General features: G+C 39.6%; 1 protein-coding gene and 1 long non-coding RNA gene across 6 annotated transcripts in view; one reads left to right on the top strand and one right to left on the bottom strand.

Annotated features, from left to right (window-relative positions):
- Nucleotides 1–742: 742 nt before the first annotated feature.
- Nucleotides 743–18,672, bottom strand: LOC130916431 (uncharacterized). 2 transcript variants are annotated; one of them, XR_009063281.1, is made up of 3 exons: nt 18,587–18,672; nt 1,462–1,616; nt 743–822 (listed from the first exon to the last, which is right to left on the bottom strand). It is a non-coding gene; the product is annotated as an uncharacterized LOC130916431 (long non-coding RNA). The 2 variants fall into 2 exon arrangements; XR_009063282.1 differs by lacking the exon at nt 18,587–18,672 and adding an exon at nt 16,588–16,784.
- The window catches only part of LOC130916429 (1-phosphatidylinositol 4,5-bisphosphate phosphodiesterase zeta-1-like), a 41,773-nt gene continuing 35,017 nt past the window's right edge, over nt 18,195–24,950 (top strand). For all 4 annotated transcript variants that reach the window (XM_057837150.1, XM_057837149.1, XM_057837148.1 and 1 more), the window contains exons 1-4: nt 18,195–18,286; nt 18,375–18,449; nt 19,877–20,072; nt 20,149–20,350. In XM_057837150.1, coding sequence (XP_057693133.1) covers nt 19,883–20,072; nt 20,149–20,350 — 392 coding nt within the window. In that variant the 5' untranslated portion in view covers nt 18,195–18,286; nt 18,375–18,449; nt 19,877–19,882. The remainder of the gene's footprint in view (nt 18,287–18,374; nt 18,450–19,876; nt 20,073–20,148; nt 20,351–24,950) is intronic.

Genomic DNA, 24,950 nt, shown 5'->3' with positions numbered 1-24,950 from the left:
CGAGTGGTCAATGTGGAAGAGAGGGAGGGACCAAGCAATGTCACTTCCCGTTCAGTTATACTGCGAAGCGGTCTTTGGTGATTCGTTCGGCAACGTCACTTCCCGTTCAGTAACCGAACGATTCGTTTGGGCGGGGAGGGAGATGAGGGGGGCGAACGATTCGTTGAACGATTTGTTTGAACGAATCTTTTTACTGAACGAACCGGAATGGATTCGTTTGCTCAAGTGAACGACAAATCTCGTCACTACGGCGTCGACAGTATGTTTTGCCCGTCGACGCATTTACGTCATTGATGACGTCGACAACGTCGACTAGTCGGGACAGCTCTAGTTCAATCCCAGGATCCGGCCTTCCTGTGTGTGTTCGAGCCTCCGCCCCTCCTGAGCCCTGCCTCAGGTGAGGGGAGTTTGGCTGATTTCAGGTCAAACGTCAGACAGATGCAGCGGCCACAGCTGAGAGCGGTTAACATCAGCCAGCTTTAAAAGCCCAGCAAACACACCACCACGTCGCCCGATCAACTTGTCTGGTTCCTCCGTCAGTTGTTTCTCGCACTGCTTTGATACTTTCCTCTGATCACCGGCTCATGACTTGTTTTTTTTCTCGCCCCACAGTGGCGGTCCTGGCTACTTTCGCGCCCTTGGCGAACCACCCCATCAGCCCCCCCCCCCCCCCCCCGCCGACATCAAACACAAGAATGTGTTACGTTTTTTACGTTATTTTATTAAATATATTATTGAACAAGGCCTGTGTGGCTGCAGAGGTAGGTGGCTCCTCATTTTGTCCAGTGGGAGCTGCTGCTCCAAAATATTTCAGAAGTGCCCCTGAATTTACAATTAAGATACAATATGTAAGTTAGATCACACTTAACATGCATCAGTTACCCAATTAAAATAAATCATAATAATGCACAAATTATTATCATTTGTTAACATCTTGTAACATCTCTTGTTAATAGTTTATATCTCTTTTTAATAGTTAAATCTTTAATTTTTTAATAGTTTATTGACCGCATGCACCAATATCACCACAGCAAATTCCTTTTATGTGTAAAACCGTACTTAGCAATAAAGCGTTTTCTGATTCTGATTCTGATCCTATTGACACACTACAAATTATTCAAAAAGCTATATCACATAAAGCTTACAAAACATCATGTCAATGTATATGACATGAATGTTATTTAAGTTAGCATAGACCCACGCATAGCATTAAAAATTCCACAGTCACGGCGTACTATTGTTTACCATACCAATTCCCAGACTAATAAGCCTGTGTGAACTTGCACTTGTTGTGTTGTAAACACAAACTAGCCTACTGGAGAACTGGTAGCTGCTAGTTCAGCAAGGCTAACAATACAGTCGTCTTCTGTGGCTAAGTAGCAACATATTAGCAAGAGGATAATAACATAGCGTATAGGCTACTGTTTCATTACATGCACAATTAACGTCACTCATGCATACCTTTATCTTTTGAACGTTTCTCCTCTTCTTCTTTCCTTCTCTTCCTGAACTGGGCACCTGATGTTTTTTTGGTCGTTTGTCCATGATGCAGCACCCTTGACTCGACTCGACATCATCACCTTTTCCGTCCGTCAACCACCAGAGTCAAGATTGACCTGATGTAAACAAATACACGTTGATGCAGGCACAGATTCGTTGTTCTTTTTTTAAAATTTTTTTTTTAACATTTTACAAAGACATTGGGTTATGTCATAACCCGATACATTTAATAATATCTATGTTAATTTCATGAATTAAATAGAATTTATTTGGAAGCAGGAGTTTGTGTTGTGTGGCCTGGGATCATGAGAGGTCAGTCTATCCCCCGCCCCCCTCCTTGCTTTTCCTCTGAGAGTGAGTGAGACTCGTCCTGCTCACTCACTCTGCAGTTGCGAGCAGCTGATCCCCCTCCCGTCTCCCCCTGCCTTTTCTTCTGACACACACGACTTTCAGCAGCAGTTGACATGATAGTAAGGGGCGCCCTAGCGCCCACTCTACTAACTTGACGTGGAAATGAGCGGTATTAGTCTAGAAAACTAGCGGATTTTTTTTTTTTTTTTTTTTCTCGAGGGCGCTTGTGCGCCCCCAAATAGATTGCGCCCCGGGCGGTCGCCCACATTGCCCATAGCAAAAACCGCTTGTGTCGCCCCAGGACCTGTTCTCTGCACGCCCCCCAATCAGAGCAATCTTCAATGGTGACATTCTTCCTTGTGGTCACTAATAAATCATTGCTCATCACAAGCCCTGTTTGTCTGCTCTGAGATCCTCTACTTCTCACGCTCCCTAACAATGTGGAGTTTACATGTTCTCCCTTGCCTGTGTGGATTTCCTCTGGGTACTCCAATTTTCTCCGACATCCCAAAACATATAAGTGAATGGTTGTTTGTGTCATTGTGCCTTGCGATTGGCTGGCAACTAATCAGGGTGTACCCTGCCTACTGACCATTGTTAGCTGGCACAGGCTCCAGCACCCCTGCAACCCTTGTGAAGATAAGCGCCACGGAAGATAAATGAACTCAATCAAGCTGAGGTTTTGTTTAATTTTGAGGGAGATTTTTTAGTGCCACCTTTGTAATGTCAGCTTTTGGAAGGTTTGTTGTATTACAATATTGTATTTTTCCAAGTATTCTGTTGTTAAAACATTTATAAAAAGCTAATGAATGGTCAACAGGAAGCTCATCAAGCCTTCTTTGACAACTCGGTTGTACTTCTCTGACACACTGACAGCCACCATCATTTGGCTTCCTAGCTGACTCATAGGCCCAATGACTCACTTAAGTATCAAATGAGTTTATTATATCTCACAAGCATGACCTTGACAAACCGAAAGTCCAAAACTGTCTCATCTCACAATGTTCAACTTGAGCGGTGAAATTCAAGTGACCGAGTACGTGTAGGAACGCGGTGAGCCGCGTACAGACTCCATATGCTTATTGATGTTTCCATGAAAACCTACTGATGTTTATCTAGCACCATCTGCACAAATGCACACAGTAGTGAATAACCTGCACACCGTGCGGGTAGGTGCACCGATGCAGAGACAGAAGCCAGACCCTGGCTGGCTTCATGCTTACTGGCCGGGAATTATCACATCAACCATGCACGGCCAATGCTCATGACAGGCTTGGCGTTGAGCCGTTTCAGCCCAGTGTAGAGCAAGCTCTGTGACCGGCGTTGTGCACCAGTGACTTCCCACGCCAGCAATCACATTCGACTCAATGGACAAAACACGGAAGGAAGTTTTTGCCGAGTGCGCTAAATCAACAAACGATAGTCAGTCAGAGATCATGTGTTGATTAAGCATTGCTGACATTTGCACACATGAATGCTTGTGATTTGTTTGGATCTAAATCAGTGTTATCATGGAGGTGAATGTGGATTTTTTGGGGTGAAAGTAGTCAGCATAACTACAGCAACTATTGATGTGATCAGTGCTATTTATTTCCAGAAAAGATGACTAAAAGCATTCTGGAGAATGAGTCGTATAAAGTAATGTTTGAATCTATGCTCTGGTGAATATTTATAACCAATACAGGACCCTCACATTATGAGTTTTTCAGAAATCCACGAAACGGGACTGTTGTGAGTCTTTAATATGACTCACATGAGTGAGTTTCAATTGGCATTCAAAATACAGTCATCATATTTTCCTTTGTTAATGTGCTCCACAAAATTTAGCGGAACACTTCACAATAAGGGTCCCTTAATTAACATGAATTTTATTAATATATTAATTAATTGAGTTAATGCATTAGGTAATACATTAGTTAATGCATTAGGTAATGCATTAGTTAATCAGACAGTAACTAATAGTTTGGTAAAATTAAAAATATATATGGGCCTATATAGGGTTAGGGTTTAGGGTTAGGGTTTGTTAACTTAGCATTTATAATTTTTTTGTTAAGTATTACTTAACCTTAATTAACCATTACTGAATCTCTTTTGAACACATTGTAAAGTGTAGCACACATATCCCTTAACTAAGAAATTATAAATGCTTAAGTTCCCCCATCTTAACCTTAATTAGCCGTTACTGAATGTTTTTTGGACCCTTATTGTAAAGTGTAGCACATGTGTCCCTTAACTAAGAAATTATAAATGCTTAAGTTGCCCCCCCTCCCCCCCTTAACCTTTATTAACCAATACTGAATGCTTTTTGGATCCTTATTGCAAAGTGTAGCACATGTGTCCCTTAACTAAGAAATTATAAATGCTTAAGTTAACAAACCCTAAACACTAACCCAATATAGGCTTATATTTTTTTTAATTTTACCAAACTATTAGTTACTGTCTGGTTATGCATTAACGAATGCATTAACTCATGTTAATTTGTATGTTAATAAATGTTAGATAAGCAATTATATTAATTACTGTAATGTTACTTAAACATGAGTTATTGTCTTAAAATGCATTAACTAATGCATTAACTCATGTTATTTAATATACTAATAAATGTTAGATAAGGGATTAAATGAATTATTGTCATGTTACTTAAACACGAGTTACTGTCTAAAAATGCATTAACTAATGTTAATTAAGGGACCCTTATTGTAAATTCAGCTATAACTCATTCGCTCCCATTGGTGGCAATAAGCATCCAATGCATTTCAACTGGGACTGCTGGCAGTGAATTATCATGTTTCAGTGACACCGAGGGCGATAGGCATCCAGCCCATTAGAACTGGTAGGGATTTCAGTGATGTTGACGGCAGCCAATGAGGTAACAAGAGTTTCAGTTGATTACAAAAATGTTTGACTTGTCTCAGGATCCAAACAAATCTAGTAATCGATAAACTTTGACACATCCATTCAATTTTTAGAAAGCATGTCGTAATTAAAGACAGCCCATAGCAAAATTTTTGTTGCTCATCTATTGCTCAATCTCAACTTTGAGACATAACTATTGCTCCTCATTTTTATCTCATTTTGTGATCATTTGTTGCTGCGGTATTGCTCCTAAGAGGCCCTTAGAGCAATGGATGGATTAAAAAGGGAAACAAAGTATAAGACGCATCTGAGAATGGTGAGCCCTTATCGAGATCTCATCACTATCACTTCTTTCCTATTTGAGCCACACATGAGAAACATTTAAGAATTTTTGCACTTCCGATCTGATACCGATATTGTTTTGCACTTCCGATCCGATACTGGTCGATACCGATACCGGCCTATCTGAGCATGTGTTAAAGTTTAAAGTTATTTAGCCTCCTTACTTAGTTGTCAGACTCATGTTGAAAAGGGTTTTAGTACTCTTGATAACAACTAGCCAGCTGAATTAGGTGAGTTTGAATAACACACAACGGTTGGTAACAAGAAACTGACCTGTTTATTCAGTGACAAACACAAAACATTATAAATAACAAACAGAAATGGCAGAGTCAGTCAGTAAAACGTGCAAATAATATTGTAAACTGTCTTAAAAAAGCAAAACACACAAACAACCTCAGTGGAAAATTCCACAAACCCCCCGAGCTATTAGATGCTTTTAATGTTTCGTGCATTAGTTACAAAAATTGTATAAAAAGCCTCTCAGGTTTAAATAAACGACTATTTCAGTGTCAAGTTAACATTTTAAAACAGTAAATAAAATACTCAAGTCCCCATTCTGTATCAGCAGCTTTAAGCAACATTAGATTTATTTAATTTTGTGAATCAACTGTTAAAGTTGTTAAAATTGCTCCGGTTATTCCATAATTTCCCTTCTGTCTACTTTCGACATGTGAAAGTTTTAAAACTGTTTTGAAGATAGATTCAAGTCAAGATTTTGCCGATTTAGGAGTATTTTAGATAACAATTTAATTAGGTTCGCTTGGAAGGTTCACAACAGCCTACCAGGGAAGTCTCCTGCTTTAAGATGGCGGCTGTTTACTAACGCATCTAGTTTTCCATACTTCAATGTTGCTAACGCCGTCGAGTCTGTCATTTTGCATCTAGTAGTTCTATATACAGTACATATGATATCTATTATCTACAGTAAAACGATGTTGACGTAGTTTGCAGCGGCTGTCAGCAGCAGTCAAGTATTCTTGTGTTTTTTATCCAGCGGCATGAGTTTAGCTAAAGCCGTGAGTGGAGCATTGGCATTACCCGGGTCTATGACGATGATGTTTACTCTCGGGACGCAATGCGGACCGTTTCTCACTGTGTCCCGAAGACCGCGCTGTGTATTAGTTCCGCTTTACTTGACATATTTCAATAATCGAAATTTGGATGTTTGTGAATCGTTCTTGAATCTTCCACGGCCGAATCGCTCAATGATGTAATGACGGCTGGGCATGTTGTACCGTGGTTCTAAGTGTTGGATGGTGCGTCTTTACTCACGAGAGATAATGGCTCATCATCCAGAATGAATTCTTCGGCAATGACTCTTGTTATTCCCTGGGCTTTGGGACTGTCGAGTGCCACTTTGTCATGCATAGCAAAAGGCCAGTGTTAGTTGTGTAGGACCTTTCTTTTTGTCTTCGGTTTTCTTAACATACTCCTCATATTGTTTGTGGTGGTATTTCGCTAAATGCTTGATTAGGATGGTTGTATTAAAACTTCTTACAGCTTTACCACCACGCTTGACTTTATTGTGGCATATGTTGCACTCTGCCTCTTCGTCTTTGTCGTCCTTTAAGGTGAAATGATCCCACACAGCTGACATTTTTACCGATAAAGTCTCTCGGTAAATTGGGAGACGGTAATGTAGTGTGTTGAAGGTTTGCCGTAAAATGCGGACCGGATTTTAGTGAAACCGAAGCAAAAACTGGAATGGATTATATAAATCGGTGCGCTGGAAAACCTGGACCCAAAAACCAGACTTTTAAAAAAACTGGATCGGAAGTCTGGATCGGAATTTTTCCGTGTTGTCCGATCCGATACCGATGCACATTTTTTTGCCCATATCGGCGTCCGATCCGATCCAAATATCGGATCGGGACATCTCTAACATTGATGTTCTCAGCACATTACAGCCCTTTATAAAACACATACAACTTACAAAACATTTGATTTACTATAACAATAAACGAGATGTGGAACATCATAAAATTTAATCGCTCCTCCAACTAATCATTGGCGTAGTGTTTGTACAATGAAAGGAGTCTGCATCTCAAAGAATGGGATTCCTCTTATTTTAAACACTAATAAAAATATCACTAAAAAAATTAACAATGGAGTTATACAGTGTTTCACAAAAGTGAGTGCACCCCACGCATTTCTGCAGATATTTACAGTGCCCTCCATAATTATTGGCACCCCTGGTTAAGATGTGTTTTTAGCTTCTAAAAATGTTTTTTTTTAATTCAAATAATATGGGACCTTAATGGAAAAAAAGAGAAAAATCCAACCTTCAATACAAGTGCATTTGTTCAGTTGGGAAAAAAATCCCACATAAGAAAATAATTATTTGACATCAAATAATGTGTGTCATAATTATTAGCACCCCTGGTGTTAATACTTTGTACAACCCCCTTTTGCCAACAAAACAAGGTCTGGGGACTGAGATGGCCATGGGAGGAGCATGCTGAAAAGCACCTCATACCCACTGTGAAGTATGGGGGTGGGTCAGTGATGCTGTGGGGCTGTTTCGCTTCCAAAGGCCCTGGGAACCTTGTTAGGGTGCATGGCATCACGAATGCTTTGAAATACCAGGACATTTAAAATCAAAATCTGTTGTCCTCTGCCCGAAAACTGAAGATGGGTCGTCACTGGGTCTTTCAGCAAGACAATGACCCTAAACATATGGCCAAATCTACACAGAAATGGTTCACCAGACACAAAATCAAGCTCCTCCCTTGTTTTGTTGGCAAAAGGGGGTTGTACAAAGTATTAACACCAGGTGTGCTAATAATTGTGACACGCATTATATGATGTCAAATTTCTTTATGTGGGATTTTTTCCCCACTGAATAAATGCACTTGTATTGAAGGTCGGATTTTTCTCTTTTTTTTCCATTAAGGTCCCATATTATTTGAATAAAAAACAATTATTAGAAGCTAAAAAACACATCTTAACCCGGGGTGCCAATAATTACGGAGGGCACTGTAAGTATATCTTTTCATGGGACAACACTTGCCACGTTTACATGGAGCCAAATATTCCAATTACAATCGGAATATTTGTTCAAACCGAATAAATGTGTTCCATATAAACACCTCATTCGGAATGAACAGGCCCAAACCGAATGGAATTTCATTCCGATTCACAGGGGTGGAATATTCCTTTTCCCAAACCGATTAGAAGTAAAATTATATCATGTAAACAGGGAAGCGGAATGGTGTCTGGTTGCGTTCTTTCTGCGCATGCTCCGGACTGACGTGGTGACGTCACTCGGTGACGTAAGTAACGTCACTTGCAACATGGTTTCCAAGCACACGCACAGCGCACCCACACAACTTTTTAAATGAAAGGCGTATCATTCTGAAGTTTTGTTTCCACTCGAAAAGTTAAAACAGCAGCTGATCTGACGATCGATCTCCATGTTTTGCAACGTGACGCTTTGTTTTGATTAATCTGCGCATGTCAGACGGCAGTTGTCAAACGTCCTTTCGGAATAAAGGTAGTCACATGTAAACGCTGGATCGGAATGGATGAAGTGACATGTAAACAGCTGATGTGAAATTTCCATTCGGAATGATTTGAATCGGTATGAATAAAAGTCAGCATGTAAACGTGGCTACTGACAAAATGATACTTTGACACAAGGAAGAGTCTGTGTGCAGCTTATATAATAGAGCTAATATTTTTCCCCCTCACAATAACTCAAAATATAGCCATTAATATTTAAACCCCTGGCAACAAAAGTGAGTACACCCCTTAGAAACTACGTACATCCCTAAATGTCCAAATTGAGCACTGCTTGTCATTTTCCATCCAAAATGTCGTGTGACTCGTTACAGGAGTGCTCTCAGCATTGCTGCAGGGATTGAAGAGGTGGGAGGTCTGCCTGTTAGGGCTCAGACCATTCGCCACACTAAACATCAAATTGGTGTGCATGGCTGTCACCCCAGGAGGAAGTCTCTTCTGAAGACAGTACACGAGAAAGCCCGCCCGTCTAATCAGACCATAGGACATGGTTCCAGTAATCCATGTGCTTTGTTGACATGTCTTCAGCAAACTGTTTTCGGGCTTTCCATATTGTCCAATTGAGCTCGTTAGCTGTAATTGGACAACCATCGCCATTGATGGTGGTGAATGAGTTACTGAACAACAGAGTGGAATCTTAGTGAATAATTGCCGTTAAATACAAGATAGATTTAAATTTTTGCTGTCAATAACTTTACGGGGTATGCCCTGGACATATCATTCTACCTGCAAAGGACTATAAAGCTGAGTAGACTTTGTGCAGATTGATTAATTTCATCTAAATTACATTGCACAGTGTCAAACAGGCAATGCCCGACTATGAAATACAACATCATCTTCAGATTTTTAATCGTCCTCCTAAAAACTATTCTGAGGCGTCAAGAGTGTGAATTGAGGTAGTAATCAATGTGGTTGTTTAACATTTAACATGAACTGCTCCTTCAAACAGCTTCGGAGGAGGAATGGTTGTCACCATGGTAACTACTTAATGGTGTATCCCACGAGTCTGTTGGGAAAAGTCCGGCCACTACATCTGTTTTATGCATATTATATTGCATACAGTCAGACTGTTTTGCACAATTTACAATGTATTTATGGCACTATCTAACACAATTCCCTGTGTGTCAATGCTACAACAGAAATCATCAGAATATCATGATTCTTAAATTATGCAATGTAGCAACACTTTGATGGCCTTGCAGATGTTGCATTTGCATTGGGAAAACCGTCTATGTTATCAGCATTTTGAAGATGTGAAGGCAAAGACTCGGACCATTTGAAAGGTGATGTCATAAAGAAGCACTTATGTGGAGTAGAGTGTAAGGAAAAGGCGATAAGCAAAGGCTTATTAAGTGTTAAATTAGCTGTATCTGGCAAGCAGATGAGGGTATGTATTCCATGCTTAATGAACCTTGAACGTATATGTATTTCATCTGGATATATACAAGAAGAGATTTCTTTATTATGTCAGCCTGGTTATGAAAATGTAATATTTGAGTTGAAAATCTTCTGCATTGCTAATGGCATTTTAACTCATTCACTGCCATTGACTAGGTGGGGCTGGTCATTGCCAGGCCCTTCTAGTCAAAATGGATTGGACGATTATCACGATCAATTGTAGCCAATTTTTTCCACTTCGACAGCCATCTAACGTTTTTCACTAAACCAGCCTATTAGTACCTACAAAATATGGCAAGCATTAAAATGATCCTCTGATTTAAATACAAGTAGGCTCTAATAAACCACAAATGTTCTCTTGTACTAAAATATGTTGTTAGAAACACATAAAATGTTAAATCAATGGCAATATTTTATAATATTTAGTCCATATTTTGACCGTTAGTTGGCGCCATGGTTTGCGGGCTCGCAGTGATGACGTAATTGGTATTTTTCTGAATGTGTAGCGTGTTCAACAATTGCTTATTGCTGCCTAAACTCGCGAAGTAAAATGCCACGATGTGCTGCTTTTGGATGCAATTTCTAGTCAAATGGAAAAAAGGGGAGTGAAGTGAGTGATCAAGGTGGAATTATTATTTTTAGTGAATAAATGTGCATAAGTGGAAGCTTCTCCCGCTTTTTGGTCCCTGTATGCATGTATCCTACCCACCACGCGTTACAACTGGTGCCCGAACATTTTTCCTGGATCCTCAGTCAAGTAAAGGTCCCATCTAGTCTGCAATAATGGTTTTGGATCTGTCCATTTATTTTTATTCGTCAGTCCCACAGCGGCTTTTCGGATCAGTCTATTTTGTGGAATCGACGGCCTAATCGCGGCTGCGATATTGCCATGGGATCGGTCCAATTCCTGGATCTTCGAGTGAGTAAAAAACGCGGATTTGGATTAGTATTGCTATCTTTTTTGTTGACTATTCTTCGTGGGAGTTTTCCCCAAATCATACTAAATAATTAAAGCACTATGGCACGCTACAGTGACGACAGTGACTCTAACGTGGACCTTACAACAATGTTGGAGTTCGTCAGGGAATGCGTGTTTGCGTACTGCTGAGCTGCCGAGTGAAGAGTGGTCAAGGTGGAAATATTATTTTTTGTGAATAAATGTGCATAAGTGGAAGCTTCTCCCCTTTCTGGTACTTTTATACACGTATCCTACCCACCACGCATTACAACTGGCAGCCGAACATTTTTCCTGGATCCTCAGTCAAGTAAGGGTCCCATCGCGTCTGCAATAATGGTTTTGTATCTGTCCATTTATTTTTATTCGTCGGTCCCACAGCGGCTTTTCGGATCAGTCTATTTTGTGGAATCTACGGCCTAATCGCGGCTGCGATATTGCCATGGGATCGGTCTAATTCCTGGATCTTCGAGTGTGTAAAAAACGCGGATTTGGATTACTATTAGTATCTTTTATGTTGACTATTCTTCGTGGGAGTTTTCCCCAAATCATACTAAATAATTAAAGCACTATGGCACGCTACAGTGACGACAGTGACTCTGACGTGGACCTTACAACAATGTTGGAGTTCGTCAGGGAATGCGTGTTTGCATACTGCTGAGCTCCCGAGTGAAGAGTGGTCAAGGTGGAAATATTATTTTTTGTGAATAAATGTGCATTAGTGGAAGCTTCTCCCCTTTCTGGTACTTTTATAGACGTATCCTAGCTACTACGCGTTACGATGTACAAGACCTGGATTACACAAGGTGTGCTCTTTGGCCTGTACTGTATGTAAAGCACACGACAGCTCTGGATGCTAACAAGCTACATAATTATAGTGGGAAAACGTTTGAAAACGCAATATGCTTACCTTGAATATCTGCTAATAAAACCGGAGTTCCCGAATCCCAAAAGCATGCACTCTCGCTCCCAACCGGCGTTACCAACAGGACTCTCTCGCATCACCAGTTTTGCCCAACTTTTGTCATATCAGGTATTTGCTGCACGCATTTTTCCCTGTAGCTCGTCTTGTGAACGACCGACAGTGCTGTCCTGCTCTTCACTTTTCAGATCTGGTTCAAATAGGAAGGGTAGAACTGACGACATGTTAGGAAAGCTAACGAGTGACAAGCTGGAATTTCGGCATTCGGGGCCAGTGATGTCACGCACTGCGACGTAACAAGAATGGCGACCTATCACTTAAAATAATTTTACAAACTTTATTAAAACAAAACATTAAGAGGGGGTTTTAATATCAAATTATTATAACTCATACTAACATTTATATTTTAAGAATTACTTGTCTTAAAAATAGAGGATTGCTTTAAGGGGCTTTTGTCCAAGTTATATGACTTTTGCTTTTCATTCTTTGTTTTTGTTTTTTTTATTTCCATTTCCTGTTTAAATTGTTTTTGTTTTACCTATCTTGATGATTTAATGTGATTTTTATGTATAATTTTGTGTTCTGGGATTTTTTTTTTTTTTTCATTTTATGAAATGCGCTTAGAATTACCCTGTGTTGAATCGTGCTATTCAAATAAGTTTGCCTTGCTGAAGTAGTAGCTGTATTCAATAAAGCAGTTAGAACAGTTGGATGTTTGCTGGTCTGTTTCCCTGATTCCAGAGTTGTGAGTGGTAATGTGCCAAAATTACTTTGTGGTCAGTGCTAAAATAGTTCATCTAAATAGAAAATAGTAAAAAATAAAATAGTAAAATAGTTCGTTATCAATGTCAATTGCGGCCAATGTGTTAATTCAGTGTTTTTGTCGTCAAATCAGATTTGGATGATATGTGACCGTCAGTGACACACCATCATTTTCTGGTACAAGACTAACACGATGTTGCGTGATGGTAACTGGACCCACACTGCATGCATTGCAGCGAAGCCGCACAACACATGATAAGCAACCCAAGAAAAAAGTATTTTTCATAACACTGACAAATGAACTTTGAAGGATTGCAGTACATTCAAGTTGAAACAAAATTCCTTTCAAACGACTGATGTATTTTACTGTGAACACTGAACTATAATGTATTGATTGGAAAAAAGTATTTTGCATGTCATTGACAGAAACCCTTTGACTCAAAAGAGATGGACCCACTAAATCTTGAAAGACATCTTCTCCAGAGGTCACTGATGCAAAGAAGCCTGACAGTGCTGCCATGAATACCGTTGGAATACATTCAGAGTTGAGCTTGTCTAAGATGTGTGGTAATAATTCACTTTACATGATTTCAAACAAAGATAGTATTTTCTTTTCAAGTACAGACAGGCTTCCTGAGCGAAACATGGGCGGCGCCATCTTGGAAAATTTCTGCTCCGAACTTCCGGTTTGGACAAAACATCATGAGCTACGGTTCAAGTTAGCAGCGTGTTGACAAAGTCAAAATCAAATAAAAGGAACCCACTGATTCTTCAAAAATGGATTCAGCACAACGTAAATGGAGGTCTAGGACTTTCTGTGCGAACTCTTGGAAGCGCCTAAATATATGGTTTGAAGGGGGATGTTTTTATCACTGACCAGCTACAAAGCGCCACTGTGGATGTATCCCGCCATACGCCTTACATCCGAAACCAGCAGACAATTTTTATATTTATTTAGATTTTATACTTGCAAGTCACTTTTGAAATTTTACCTTATCCTGCACTGTAAAGGGAGATGCTCCACAATTTCATTGTACAACTGTATCATGACAATAAAGGGCTATTCTATTCTATTCTATTCTATTCTATTCTATTCTATTCTATTCTATTCTATTCTATTCTATTCTATTCTATTCTATTCTATTCTAATATTTCAAGAATGTGGATTGCTTCTCTTCACTTAAAGGGTATGAAAACGCAAAGGGGGTGTGAGACATCAATAGAACCGTTATGTGCCAAGATAACAAATATTGATAAAGTTAACAAAAAAATCAATCACATTAGCAAGCAATTATCTAAAATAGATCAAAAATGACGAACATTTCCGAAAGTGTTCCGGAAACAGCCGAATGGGGCGGAGACGTCATAACAAGGAAACAAAAGGTCGAGACAGGTGCCATCGTTGTTTATCGACGAGAGAGTTGCGTTCGTGTTTTATCAAAAAATCGCTAAAATGGTTCAAACCTGTCATGCTATGTGGTTTACAAATAGCCATTTGTCGCAATGTAGTACCCATGAGTTCCCGAACGCGAGAAAAAGAGCTGGACTACGCAGAGAATGAGTAAAGTTCGTCAGTGCTAAAGGGCTAATTTTGCAGACCCAGCCTCCGGCACGGTTTTGCGTAGTGCGCATTTTACACCTGAAAGGTATACGAACTATGGGCAAATGAAATCAGGTTTTGCTAAGAAATTGCTGCTGAAAGCAGATGCGGTGCCCGGTGAAAGAGGACGATGACTGGCTCTGATGAGACCACCTCACCACCCCAGGCAAAGCAAAGGAGGGAAATGGCCAGAGTGAGTACTCTTTTATAATAAAAAACATATCACGCATTGGATATAGGACTGGACACATGTATAAATTATCGCTCGTAAAATATATAGAACAAATCCTCTAATCCCATTCATATTCGTGTCGGTTGGCAGAGCGAAACCGATGATAGCATATTAAATGATAATTATTCTATACATTATTTTGCGGTCACGGTGTATCAGCTTAAAAAAAAAAAAAAAAAAAAAAACATTCGGTGATTCTGTTGCCGCCGGTGTTTCATCAGTGTGATTGCTCCCCTCAATGATCCTTTCATTAGGCTGCATTGGCTTTCATTTGGGCTCAAATTGATAACCCAAAACACCAAAGAAAGGTTCATAACTCTCCTCGTCACCATTAGAAGAATGTTCGTTACGTCGGATTCGTCGCTGCAAATAGAAACAAAATTGTCCGCCATCATCGCCACCATTCAGTACTAAGCACTGAGCCGGTTGTTTCCCTATAGTGACATCACGCACACAATATGCTAGATTTCCGGCATCTCGGGAGCGGGTCCTTTTAGCTTGACAATTGACCTAATATCTATCATTTTCTTGGTGTTGCGATGTGTGTAATTCAAAAGGCATGCGTTCATGGATAAATGATGGAATATTAGCATTTCCCCAGGTGTTGTCATACCCCTTAAAGGCTCCACCTAAAAGATGTTTTTTTTCTTATCATGACATTCATAACAAACCCACCAAAGAACGTCCTTTCCCGGAACTTTGGTTGTGTTGCTGTAGTAGCAGCTACAGCAGCAGCATTAGTTCATACATTCATTCATTCATTTTCCATGCCGCTTTTCCTCACAAGGGTCGCGGAGGTGCTGGAGCATATCCCAGCTAACTACGGGCAGTAGGCAGGGTACACCCTGAACTGGTTGCCAGCCAATCGCAGGCAGCATTAGTTGTATTAAAAAAAAAATTTAAACTTCATAATTACAATCATCATCGTAATATCCATAGCAAAGGCAACTAGTTGTTTCATGCGGCAGATTTTAGATTTCCTATTTTGGGAGAACATACCTTCCCTCACACAGCGGCAGCATGACTACACAAGCACCCGGGACCTGCGATACATGTACAGCCTGCAGTTTCGATGTCTTTCTCCTTTGTTACTAGCATCCATGCTTTGTGGTACGGAGCATTAATTATTATACTGTACGGAATTACAGACACTACAAATAATATTCAAACAAAATACGATGCATTGTCTGGAAATATAGACAAGTTTCCGAGGTACTTCCACTTTACCTCCGTATAACTGCTCGCAACTTCCGTTTTAGCATTTCTCCATCCAAGACAACAGTGGAGCTGGAGTAACATTACTCATCAAAATCCCTTAAAAAGGATAATTTGGACATACCGCATCCATTTGCCATCATCACGACAGGGGAGGACAACATGTTCATGAAGGCAGATGTGGAACCAAGCTCCTGCCACCACAAAGACCCGGTGTTTTTGTAGCCATGTTGCCGCTGTGTTATGGAAGGTATGTTCTTCATATCCCTGCATTTTCATGTGTCCGGTGGTCAAAAAAGTACTAAAGCTAGCATGCTCCAATCGTTTTAAATAAAACAAAAAATAGAAAAATGTAGTCCAAATGTTTTATTGCGATCAATATCTGCAATAACAAAGAATGACATACTATTTTTTTTTATATGTACATACCTTGTAGTATTTCCTCGTAACAACAAAATCCGTGTCACCCCTAACTGCATTCTGCAAATGTAATATAATGTGTAATTTCACCTCATTTTGGTCATTCAAGTGGCCGGCGTATCAGTCTACAACTCACCTCAGCACAGGCTGACTGGTAGTTATAATTTTGTCCACGAATGATCAACGAAGTGATAAGAACAAACGCACAACTCAGAAATTCGTGGAGCTTCATCTCTGTCGTGCTCAATCCACTTTTGGAGGTTCCGTGGGTTCCTTTGGTTTGATTTTGCAGTTTTAACTTTGTCAACACACTGCTTACTTCAACCGCAATTTATGTCGTTCTTTCTAAACCGGAAGTTCAGGGCAGACATTTTCCAAGATGGCATATTGGAACAATAGCATATTTAATTAAAGTATAATAACGCCTCGTTCTCATAGAGCGCTTTTTAGGACACTCAAAGTGCCCGGCTTCTACTACATTAGGACATAAAACTGCAGTAACATAGTACACTCACCGCTGTCTTGCTACTTTTCCTCCTCTTCTGCTTTTTTTTCCTTTCTTTTGTCGCTTCCAGAAGGATAATTTCTCTTCATTTTGGATATACCCCAATTTAAAAAAAGCCAAATCGCCGCCTCTGCCGCCGCCGCTCATGGTTCACTCAGGAAACTTGTCCATACACAAAAAAAATGCTACAATTTAAGAGAAGAAATTCCTTTTATATGTGGACAAAAATCTTAAATCTGGCTTTGATGAATATATAAAATATGAACACAATTCAAGAAGAGCCCTCTGAAAGTGCAGGCGTTCACTTTCACCTAAGCAGCCAAATTCACAGGGTCTGTGACCTTTGCCCTCATTACCCCCAAATGTATTCACCTCTTCTTTTTCATATTATAAAGATATCATGCAAGTTGGATAATAATCACTTTATGTGTTTGTGAGTTATCTTAAACAGAAATACACACACATAAAATCCACCTTCAGTTGGTTTTAGCTACTAGTTAGTCAAAGAAAGTAAGAGGAAGGACCTTCTGTGTAATTTGTTGTGGAAACAAAACTATAAAACAATCAGGATTAGAGGTTCAAATTATGTCCAATCATATTTTAGTTAAAGAAAAACAACAACAGCAACAACAAAAACAACTAAAAAGATGATATACTATAATATGACGGTGATGAACTAATACAAAGCAGTTATCGAAAATTCACTTAGTTAGGGTTTTATTTACTTATTTGGTGTTAAGATTTTGAGTATTAATGTATGTTGTAGCTAAATTCAGGAAAACAGACAACTTAAAAAAATTAATACGGGGATTCATTCCTTCTGTTCCTTTTTAAATGTCTAAAAATTTGAATCATATCAGTTTCTTTTGTCGGATTTGTCCATTTTGTGTAGCCATCGTTTTATTTAGGGGTGTTACATTTCGGAAATATAATTGAATTGTATTCTAAATCCAGTCAAAATTTATAAACTAGCTCCCTTCTATCAAAAGGGAGCAACAAATGACTTTATGCACTCTGATTTTATTTTAATTTTATCATATCTCTGCTCATTTAGAAAATATTGCTGTCAGTATAAGTTTTTTTGCAGCAAGATTCTGGAACTGGCTGTCTATAAGCAAAGTACTGCCATGGAGCCTTGAAAATTTTGACTTTACATCCCATTCCTTTAACATCAAGGAGCGTATTGCTCTCTGGACACTCGTAGGTGTATTACATCAAAACAGGCGCTCCCAACACAATAGAAAATGTCAATTATTATAATTTTTCATGCAGAAAATGACTTTTAGTACTGCTCAAAGCTGTGGTGTGTACTTGCTGTGCTCAGTATGATGACTTTATGCAAATGATAAAAAGGGGAAATGTCCACTTTATATGAAATATACTGGTATGTGCAAATGTGTCAATTTGGACAAAAATAACAGGGAACAGGTACATCAATATTAATAGGTCTTTAGAAATGGAGTGCCTCTGTTTATGTTTTGTGTCAATTGATGGGAATCTGAATGTAATGATGTAAAGAACTTTAGGACGATGTCAACAAGAGGATTTCTATCCAACTTGAAAGATGATGTCATATAGTACAGGGCTCTGTGTCCTGGCAGTATTTTTTGTACTTCAAACAAGTCCAAATTTTAATAGCGATTGAATTTGGGGGAAGGGGGAAAAAAGGGCAGAGCAAGTCTTGAAATCACCCTTAGCATGTTAAAGAGGTATGTAAGTACGATGTGCCGCACAGTATTATTTATAACATGATGACAGGTAAAAATGATACATACTAGTATTTACAATCATCTTTAGTTTTCACTGCATCTGAAGGAACGAAGATGTCAATTACGTCTGCGCTTCATCATTCAAGTCGAGGGACTGCTACAGGTAAAGCTGTCAATCATTCAAGCCTTAATTGTTCTTTTTAACTCTTTTAGTGCCATTGACAGCAATAGACGTCCTATTTATCTTCATCTGGATGGCTTGCAGTAAAAGTGCATGTCTGTAAAACCTTTGAAACCCACCTTAGCAATGATATCCTCCGTACCGCTTTTCACTCAGCTTTACTGTTGGTAAAGTGACAAACTGGCTGATTTGTTAATAAGTACACCGCAGCCTGTTCTTTCATGAGCACTGCAGGCGCAGATGCCCTTTGTATTAATGAAGATGATAGGACAGCCTGTTCCTTTGTGTGCATTGCACAGGGCACAAATGCAGTGAAAGGTCTGTCCGCTGCTGGGTACCCATTAATTTTGAGTTTGAGTTCTAACCAGTGTCAAAACTATAAGGTGCTGTAGAAAGCAGAATGAAGATTGATAAGCATAGCTGCTGGTCACTGACATGGGCTTTGCATTTGATCATGGAAGAAGCGTGCCGTGTGCTTAGGTGCAAATGAGACAGCATCCAAACCCTGAGCCAAGTGCAAAGTCCATGAATTGCACTGAATGAATGGAATGAATGAAAAATAAAATTTGATAATATCTGTCCTTTAAAATACATACCGTATTTTTCTGAGTTTAAGTTGCACATGAGTATAAGTCGCACCAGCCATAAAATGCCCAACGAAAAGGAAAAAAAAGTTGCACCGGAGTATAAGTCGCATTTTGGGGGGAAATTTACTTTATAAAATCCAACACATAGAACAGATATGTCATCTTGAAAGGCAATTTAAATTAAAAACACAATAGAGAACAACATGCTGAATAAGCATACAGTATGATAATGTTACATGATGCATGAAGAACGAAATGCGAACGTGGCCGGTATGTTAACGTAACAAAGCTATTAAGAGTTATTCAGATAACTATAGCATAAAGGACATGCAAACACGTTTACCAAACCATCAGTGTCACTCCAAAACACCAAGATAACATGTGAAATGATATAATAATGTGTTAATAATTTTACACATAAGTCGCTCCAGAGTATAAGTCGCACTCCAAGCCAAACTATGCAAAAAACTTCATAATTTGTTAAGAGAACAACAACAAAAGTAAAAGAAGGACATGTATATTACCAACAACCGATTAATCTCATGATATAAATACACTAACATGAACTCATTATCTGGCATTGATGCCGATAGATTCAACTTATCAGTTAAAATGGATTGGAAGTCCATTTCTGAAAATGGCACTGAAACATGATCAGTCATTACCGGCGCTTCCATTTCAAATTGATTGGATGTCTTTTACCATCAATGGCAGCCAATGGGTACAGAATGTCAAAATGCTTATTTTGATGAATGGATATGAGCATTATACAATACAAAAGGCTTGGATGGGGAGTCCAATAGTACAAATGGTTGTTTGCAGATCAAAATGAGAAAGAGCAAGGCCCCATCGACCAGAAGAGGAGAGATCCAGAACCTCTTTAACAATTATGCCTCGGGCCAGACCACATTACCTGCCTCCTCCCTACTCGGGTTCCTCCACAAAGAACAGATGGAGCTCGATGCTGATGAGGCCGCGGCTGAGAGTTTGATCGAGAAATATGAAATCGAGGAGAAGGGTGAGTCAGGAGAGCTGTGTGGCGTGTCGGATAACCGGAATTCTAATTATGACCCCGCTTTCTGGTGCTCTTGCAGCCGTTGAAAGTCAGTGCATGACATTTGAAGGCTTCCACCGCTACATGGAGTCCAAAGACTGCTGCATTTTTGAGCAGACCCACACATCTGTCTACCAAGACATGAACCAGCCGCTAACAAGCTACTTCATTTCGTCGTCACACAACACTTACCTTATAGGTGATCAACTGGTAGGCAAAAGTCACCTGGATGCCTATGTTAGGTAAGCCCACTGGCTTCTTTATATATTCTTGGTGGCGACTGGCTGTCTCGACTCAGTGTCATGCAAATTTGGGAGGGATGGTAGGGAGTGATCATCTTTTTGTTCCATTAACGGCGAAAGAACTCCAATCGTTTTAAACCGGGAAAGGCTGACAGTTGAATGATTACATTGATCAACAAAAAAGCGGGGCAAATAAGTATTTAGTCAACCACTAATTGAGCAAGTTCTCCCACTTGAAAATATTAGAGAGGCCTGTAATTGTCAACATGGGTAAACCTCAACCATGAGAGACAGAATGTGGAAAAAAAAGCAGAAAATCACGTTGTTTGATTTTTAAAGAATTTATTTGCAAATCATGGTGGAAAATAAGTATTTGGTCAATACCAAAAGTCCATCTCAATACTTTGTTATGTACCCTTTGTTAGCAATAACAGAGGCCAAACGTTTTCTGTAACCTTTTCACAAGCTTTTCACACACTCTTGCTGATATTTTAGCCCATTCCTCCATGCAGATATCCTCTAGAGCAGTACTTCTCAAATAGTGGGGCGGGCCCTCCCAGGGGGGCGCTGAGCGATGCTAGGGATGGCGCATGTGACCTTAGGGAACATACTTTTTTGCTCTACTAGAATAAAGTGTAATTGCACATCCACTCAGTGGGTGGCAGTGGCACTCTCATTTTCAGCGTGTGTGCAGTATTTTTGAATCAAACAAGAGCACACAGCAAAGAGCAATTAAGATATGAAAAGCTAAGATGAGGAAATATGACGAAGCGTATGTAGCATTTGGATTTTGGCTTTGACTTATAGTACAGTGGGGGATGAGGAAAAACCAGTCTGTTTACTTTGTCAAAAAATGTTTGCAGTGGACAGCAGGAATTTTTTTCAGCGGAAATGTGCCGAATATTGCCAACAATCGTCCAGCTTTGTTGGTGTTACATCAGTAAACCAACGAGCACTGTTAGCATCATATAAGGGGGCATAACAAGTTGCTCAGTGCTCAGTAACCTCACATTATAGCAAAGGTGCTGATACTGCCAGCAGCAAAAATAAAAACTGCCCGTCAGTCCAACGACACCATCGTTTTTGTTCTATTTTTTTTGTTTCGGTCGATTTGTTTGGCATATTGTCCTCTTGTGTTAATGTTTCTACCCAATTTGAGTTTATTATTATTTATTGTTTTTATTAAATTTTATTTGTCAGTATTAAATGGTCAAAAAAAATATCGAGTGTCTTTTTCCAGTATGGATTTTATTTTATTTTTTTCACTTTATTGTAAGTTGATCAATATTACTTTTTTTTCTTTGATATTAAAACGTGCAAAATATTATGTAGAGGTGTACTATTAATAGTAATAGGAATTTTATAGACAAATGATACTGCAGTATATTTACAGTTGCGGCAGAGAGTTGGGGGGCCGTGGAACATTTATGTCTTCCTGGGGGGTTGGGGGGGGCATAGCAAAAAATAATTGAGAAGCACTGCTCTAGAGCAGTGATGTTTTGGGGCTGTCGTTGGGCAACACGGACTTTCAACTCCCTCCACAGATTTTCTATGGGGTTGTGATCTGAAGACTGGCTAGGCCACTCCAGGAACTTGAAATGCTTCTTACGAAGCCACTCCTCTGTTGCCCTGGCTGTGTGTTTGGGATCATTGTCATGCTGAAATACCCAGCCACGTCTCATCTCCAATGCCCTTGCTGATGGAAGGAGATTTTCACTCAAAATCTCTCAATACAAGGCCCCATTCATTCTTTCCTTTACACAGATTAGTCGTCCTGGTCCCTTTGCAGAAAAACAGCCCCAAAGCATGATGTTTCCACCCCCACGCTTCACAGTGGGTATGGTGTTTTTCGGATGCAATTCAGTATTCTTTCTCCTCCAAACACGAAAACCTGTGTTTCTACCAAAAAGTTCTATTTTGGTTTCATCTGACCGTAACACATTTCCCATAGTCCTGTTCTGGATCATCCAAATACTCTCTAGTGAACCGCAGATGGGCCTGGACGTGTACTGGCTTCAGCAGGGGGACACGTCTGGCAGTGCAGGATTTGAGTCCCTGGTGGCGCATTGTGTTACTGATAGTAGCCTTTGTTACTGTGGTCCCAGGTCTTTGTAGGTCATTCACTAGGTCCACCTGTGTGGTTCTGGGATTTTTGCTCACCGTTCTTGTTATCATTTTGACGCCACGGGGTGAGATCTTGCATGGAGCCCCAGATCGAGAGAGATTATCAGTGGTGTTGTATGACTTCCATTTTCTAATAATTGCTCCCACAGTTGATTTCTTTACACCAAACATTTTACCTATTGCATATTCAGTCTTCCCAGCCTGGTGCAGGTCTACAATTTTGTCTCTGGTGTCCTTCGACAGCTCTTTGGTCTTGGCCATAGTGGATTATGGAGTGTGACTGACTGAGATTGTGGACAGGTGTCTTTTATATCGATAATGAGTTAAAACAGGTGCCATTAATACAGGTAACGAGTGGAGCCCCGTTAGACCTCATTAGACGAAGTTAGACCTCTTTGACACCCAGAAATCTTGGTTGTTTGTAAGTATGCGAATACTTATTTTCCACTCTAATTTGGAAATAAATTCTTTATAAATCAAACAATGTGATTTTCAGTTTTTTTTCCCCACATTCTGTCTCGCATGGTTGAGGTTTACCCATGTTGACAATTAAAGGCATCTCTAATCTTTTCAAGTAGGAGAACTTGCACAATTGGTGGTTGACTAAATACTTATTTGCCCCACTGTAATTCTGGGGTTCTGAATCCAAATGTGACCTTTTTTTTTTTTTTTTTTTTTTTTTAGCAAATCAAGATTGATATTTTTAACAATGTGGTTATATAACTTGCACTTAAAATAGCTCAAATGAAATATATGTTGCATAATAATAACTGTTATGCCATGTTTTAGACAACTGCAGACACGGGGGACCAACAATAGGGACAATGTGGCATGTGCTGTATTGCACTGCTGCTAAAGTGCTCCAATATGTAAAAAATAAATCAGCTACTTGTATAACAAGCTCATGTTGACACCAATTCAGAAAAAATGATATAACAATGGACAATGGAAATGAGTGAAACTTCAAATTGGTACTGGGTGAAAAATTGAAACTATATGAAGAATCCATTTAAAATTCTCGTAATAAAAAATATTCAAAATGCTCAATGCATGAAAACTAAAGCGTGCAGTAAAAAACATCCAAGGCAAACTCGAAACCTGCAACTAAATTGTATAAAATCATTTAAATATAGCAAAATGAATCGTTGGCCAGTTTTATTTTTCAGTGCCATCGACTAGATAGATGTCGACCAATTTGGACCGCGGGGACTGGCAGTGATCATTCGCAATGGCAGAAAATGAGTTAAGAAAATGCACAGTGGAAAAAATGTCTCTTTTAACTGTAAATGTTCGCAAGTGGGTTGAAACCTTCCTATTGCGAAGACTGGTATTAGCAGCCAATAAGTTGATTTATGAATTAGTATTAAAGCAGTTACAACAGTATGAAGGTTGTTGATCTTTTTCCTTAGTTTCAGTGCTGCAAGTTGAAATCTGCCAACGTTACTATTTGTTCAATGTAAAAACAGTTCTTTTTTAGAGTAACCATCGATTGTCTGTAACCGGGGTCCTCAATTAGCGGACCGCGCTCCACGACCGGACCACGGCACACCTCACTGCGGAACGAAAAAAAACCCGAGAAAAATAAAAAAACTTTTTTCAACATATGAAATGAAATGTTTATTGTCATCATCATCGGTATCATTGACAGTTGCAAAATGTAATATGATTATCCCGAAGAAAGGAAGAACCGAAGAAAGACAAGGGCAGATGGGAGAAGCATATGCTTATCAAGACCCGTCCCCTTGCAGCCAAATTATATATGTATCATCTGTATGAATCTATCGCTATGCGCTACTATTCTATCGCTAAATTCTGTTCCATTCTTAGTCAAATATCTTCCATGTTCTCACTTCTGTTGTCATCTCTATAACAACGACGCGCTGATTGGCTGAGAGAGTGTGCATGGATGCACTGATTTGCTGAGAGCACCAGCATGCTACTAGCTAACGTGGACGGACCGCAGCAGTGTCAGCAACCTCAAACACGAATCGCACCCAGCACTTTGCAATCTGTTTGTACATGCTGTCGTGTACGTTACTTTTCATTCAAGAACGTGAGTCATACTGTGAGCAAACGTGATTTATTTATTTCCACGTGTTACCCCGGCACTCTCGCTGCATGCGGGCAATGTTCAAGCACAAAAAGTTAAGCAACGTTCACTAACACCCCACATGCCACCAGTAGAAGACTGAATCTAACAAAATGGCATGCTCAAGTTGACCAAGAGAAGAAAAGTGGACAACGAAAATCGCCGTTTCGATAAGGAATGGAATGACATATATGCGTCCATTTTACCAACTGCAAGTACAGTGGGGCAAATAAGTGTTTAGTCAACTGCTAATTGTGCTGGGATGGTAGGGAGTGATCATCTTTTTTTGTTGCATTAACGGTGAAAGAACTCCAATCGTTTTAAACCGGGAAAGGCTGACAGTTGAATGATTACATTGATCAACAAAAATAATTTTGCAGGGATGTC

This window comes from Corythoichthys intestinalis, chromosome 5 (genome assembly GCF_030265065.1).
Source record: "Corythoichthys intestinalis isolate RoL2023-P3 chromosome 5, ASM3026506v1, whole genome shotgun sequence".
Lineage (NCBI taxonomy): Eukaryota > Metazoa > Chordata > Actinopteri > Syngnathiformes > Syngnathidae > Corythoichthys > Corythoichthys intestinalis.
Note: the sequence above shows the minus strand (reverse complement) of the source record. Positions and strands in the feature narration are given on the sequence as shown.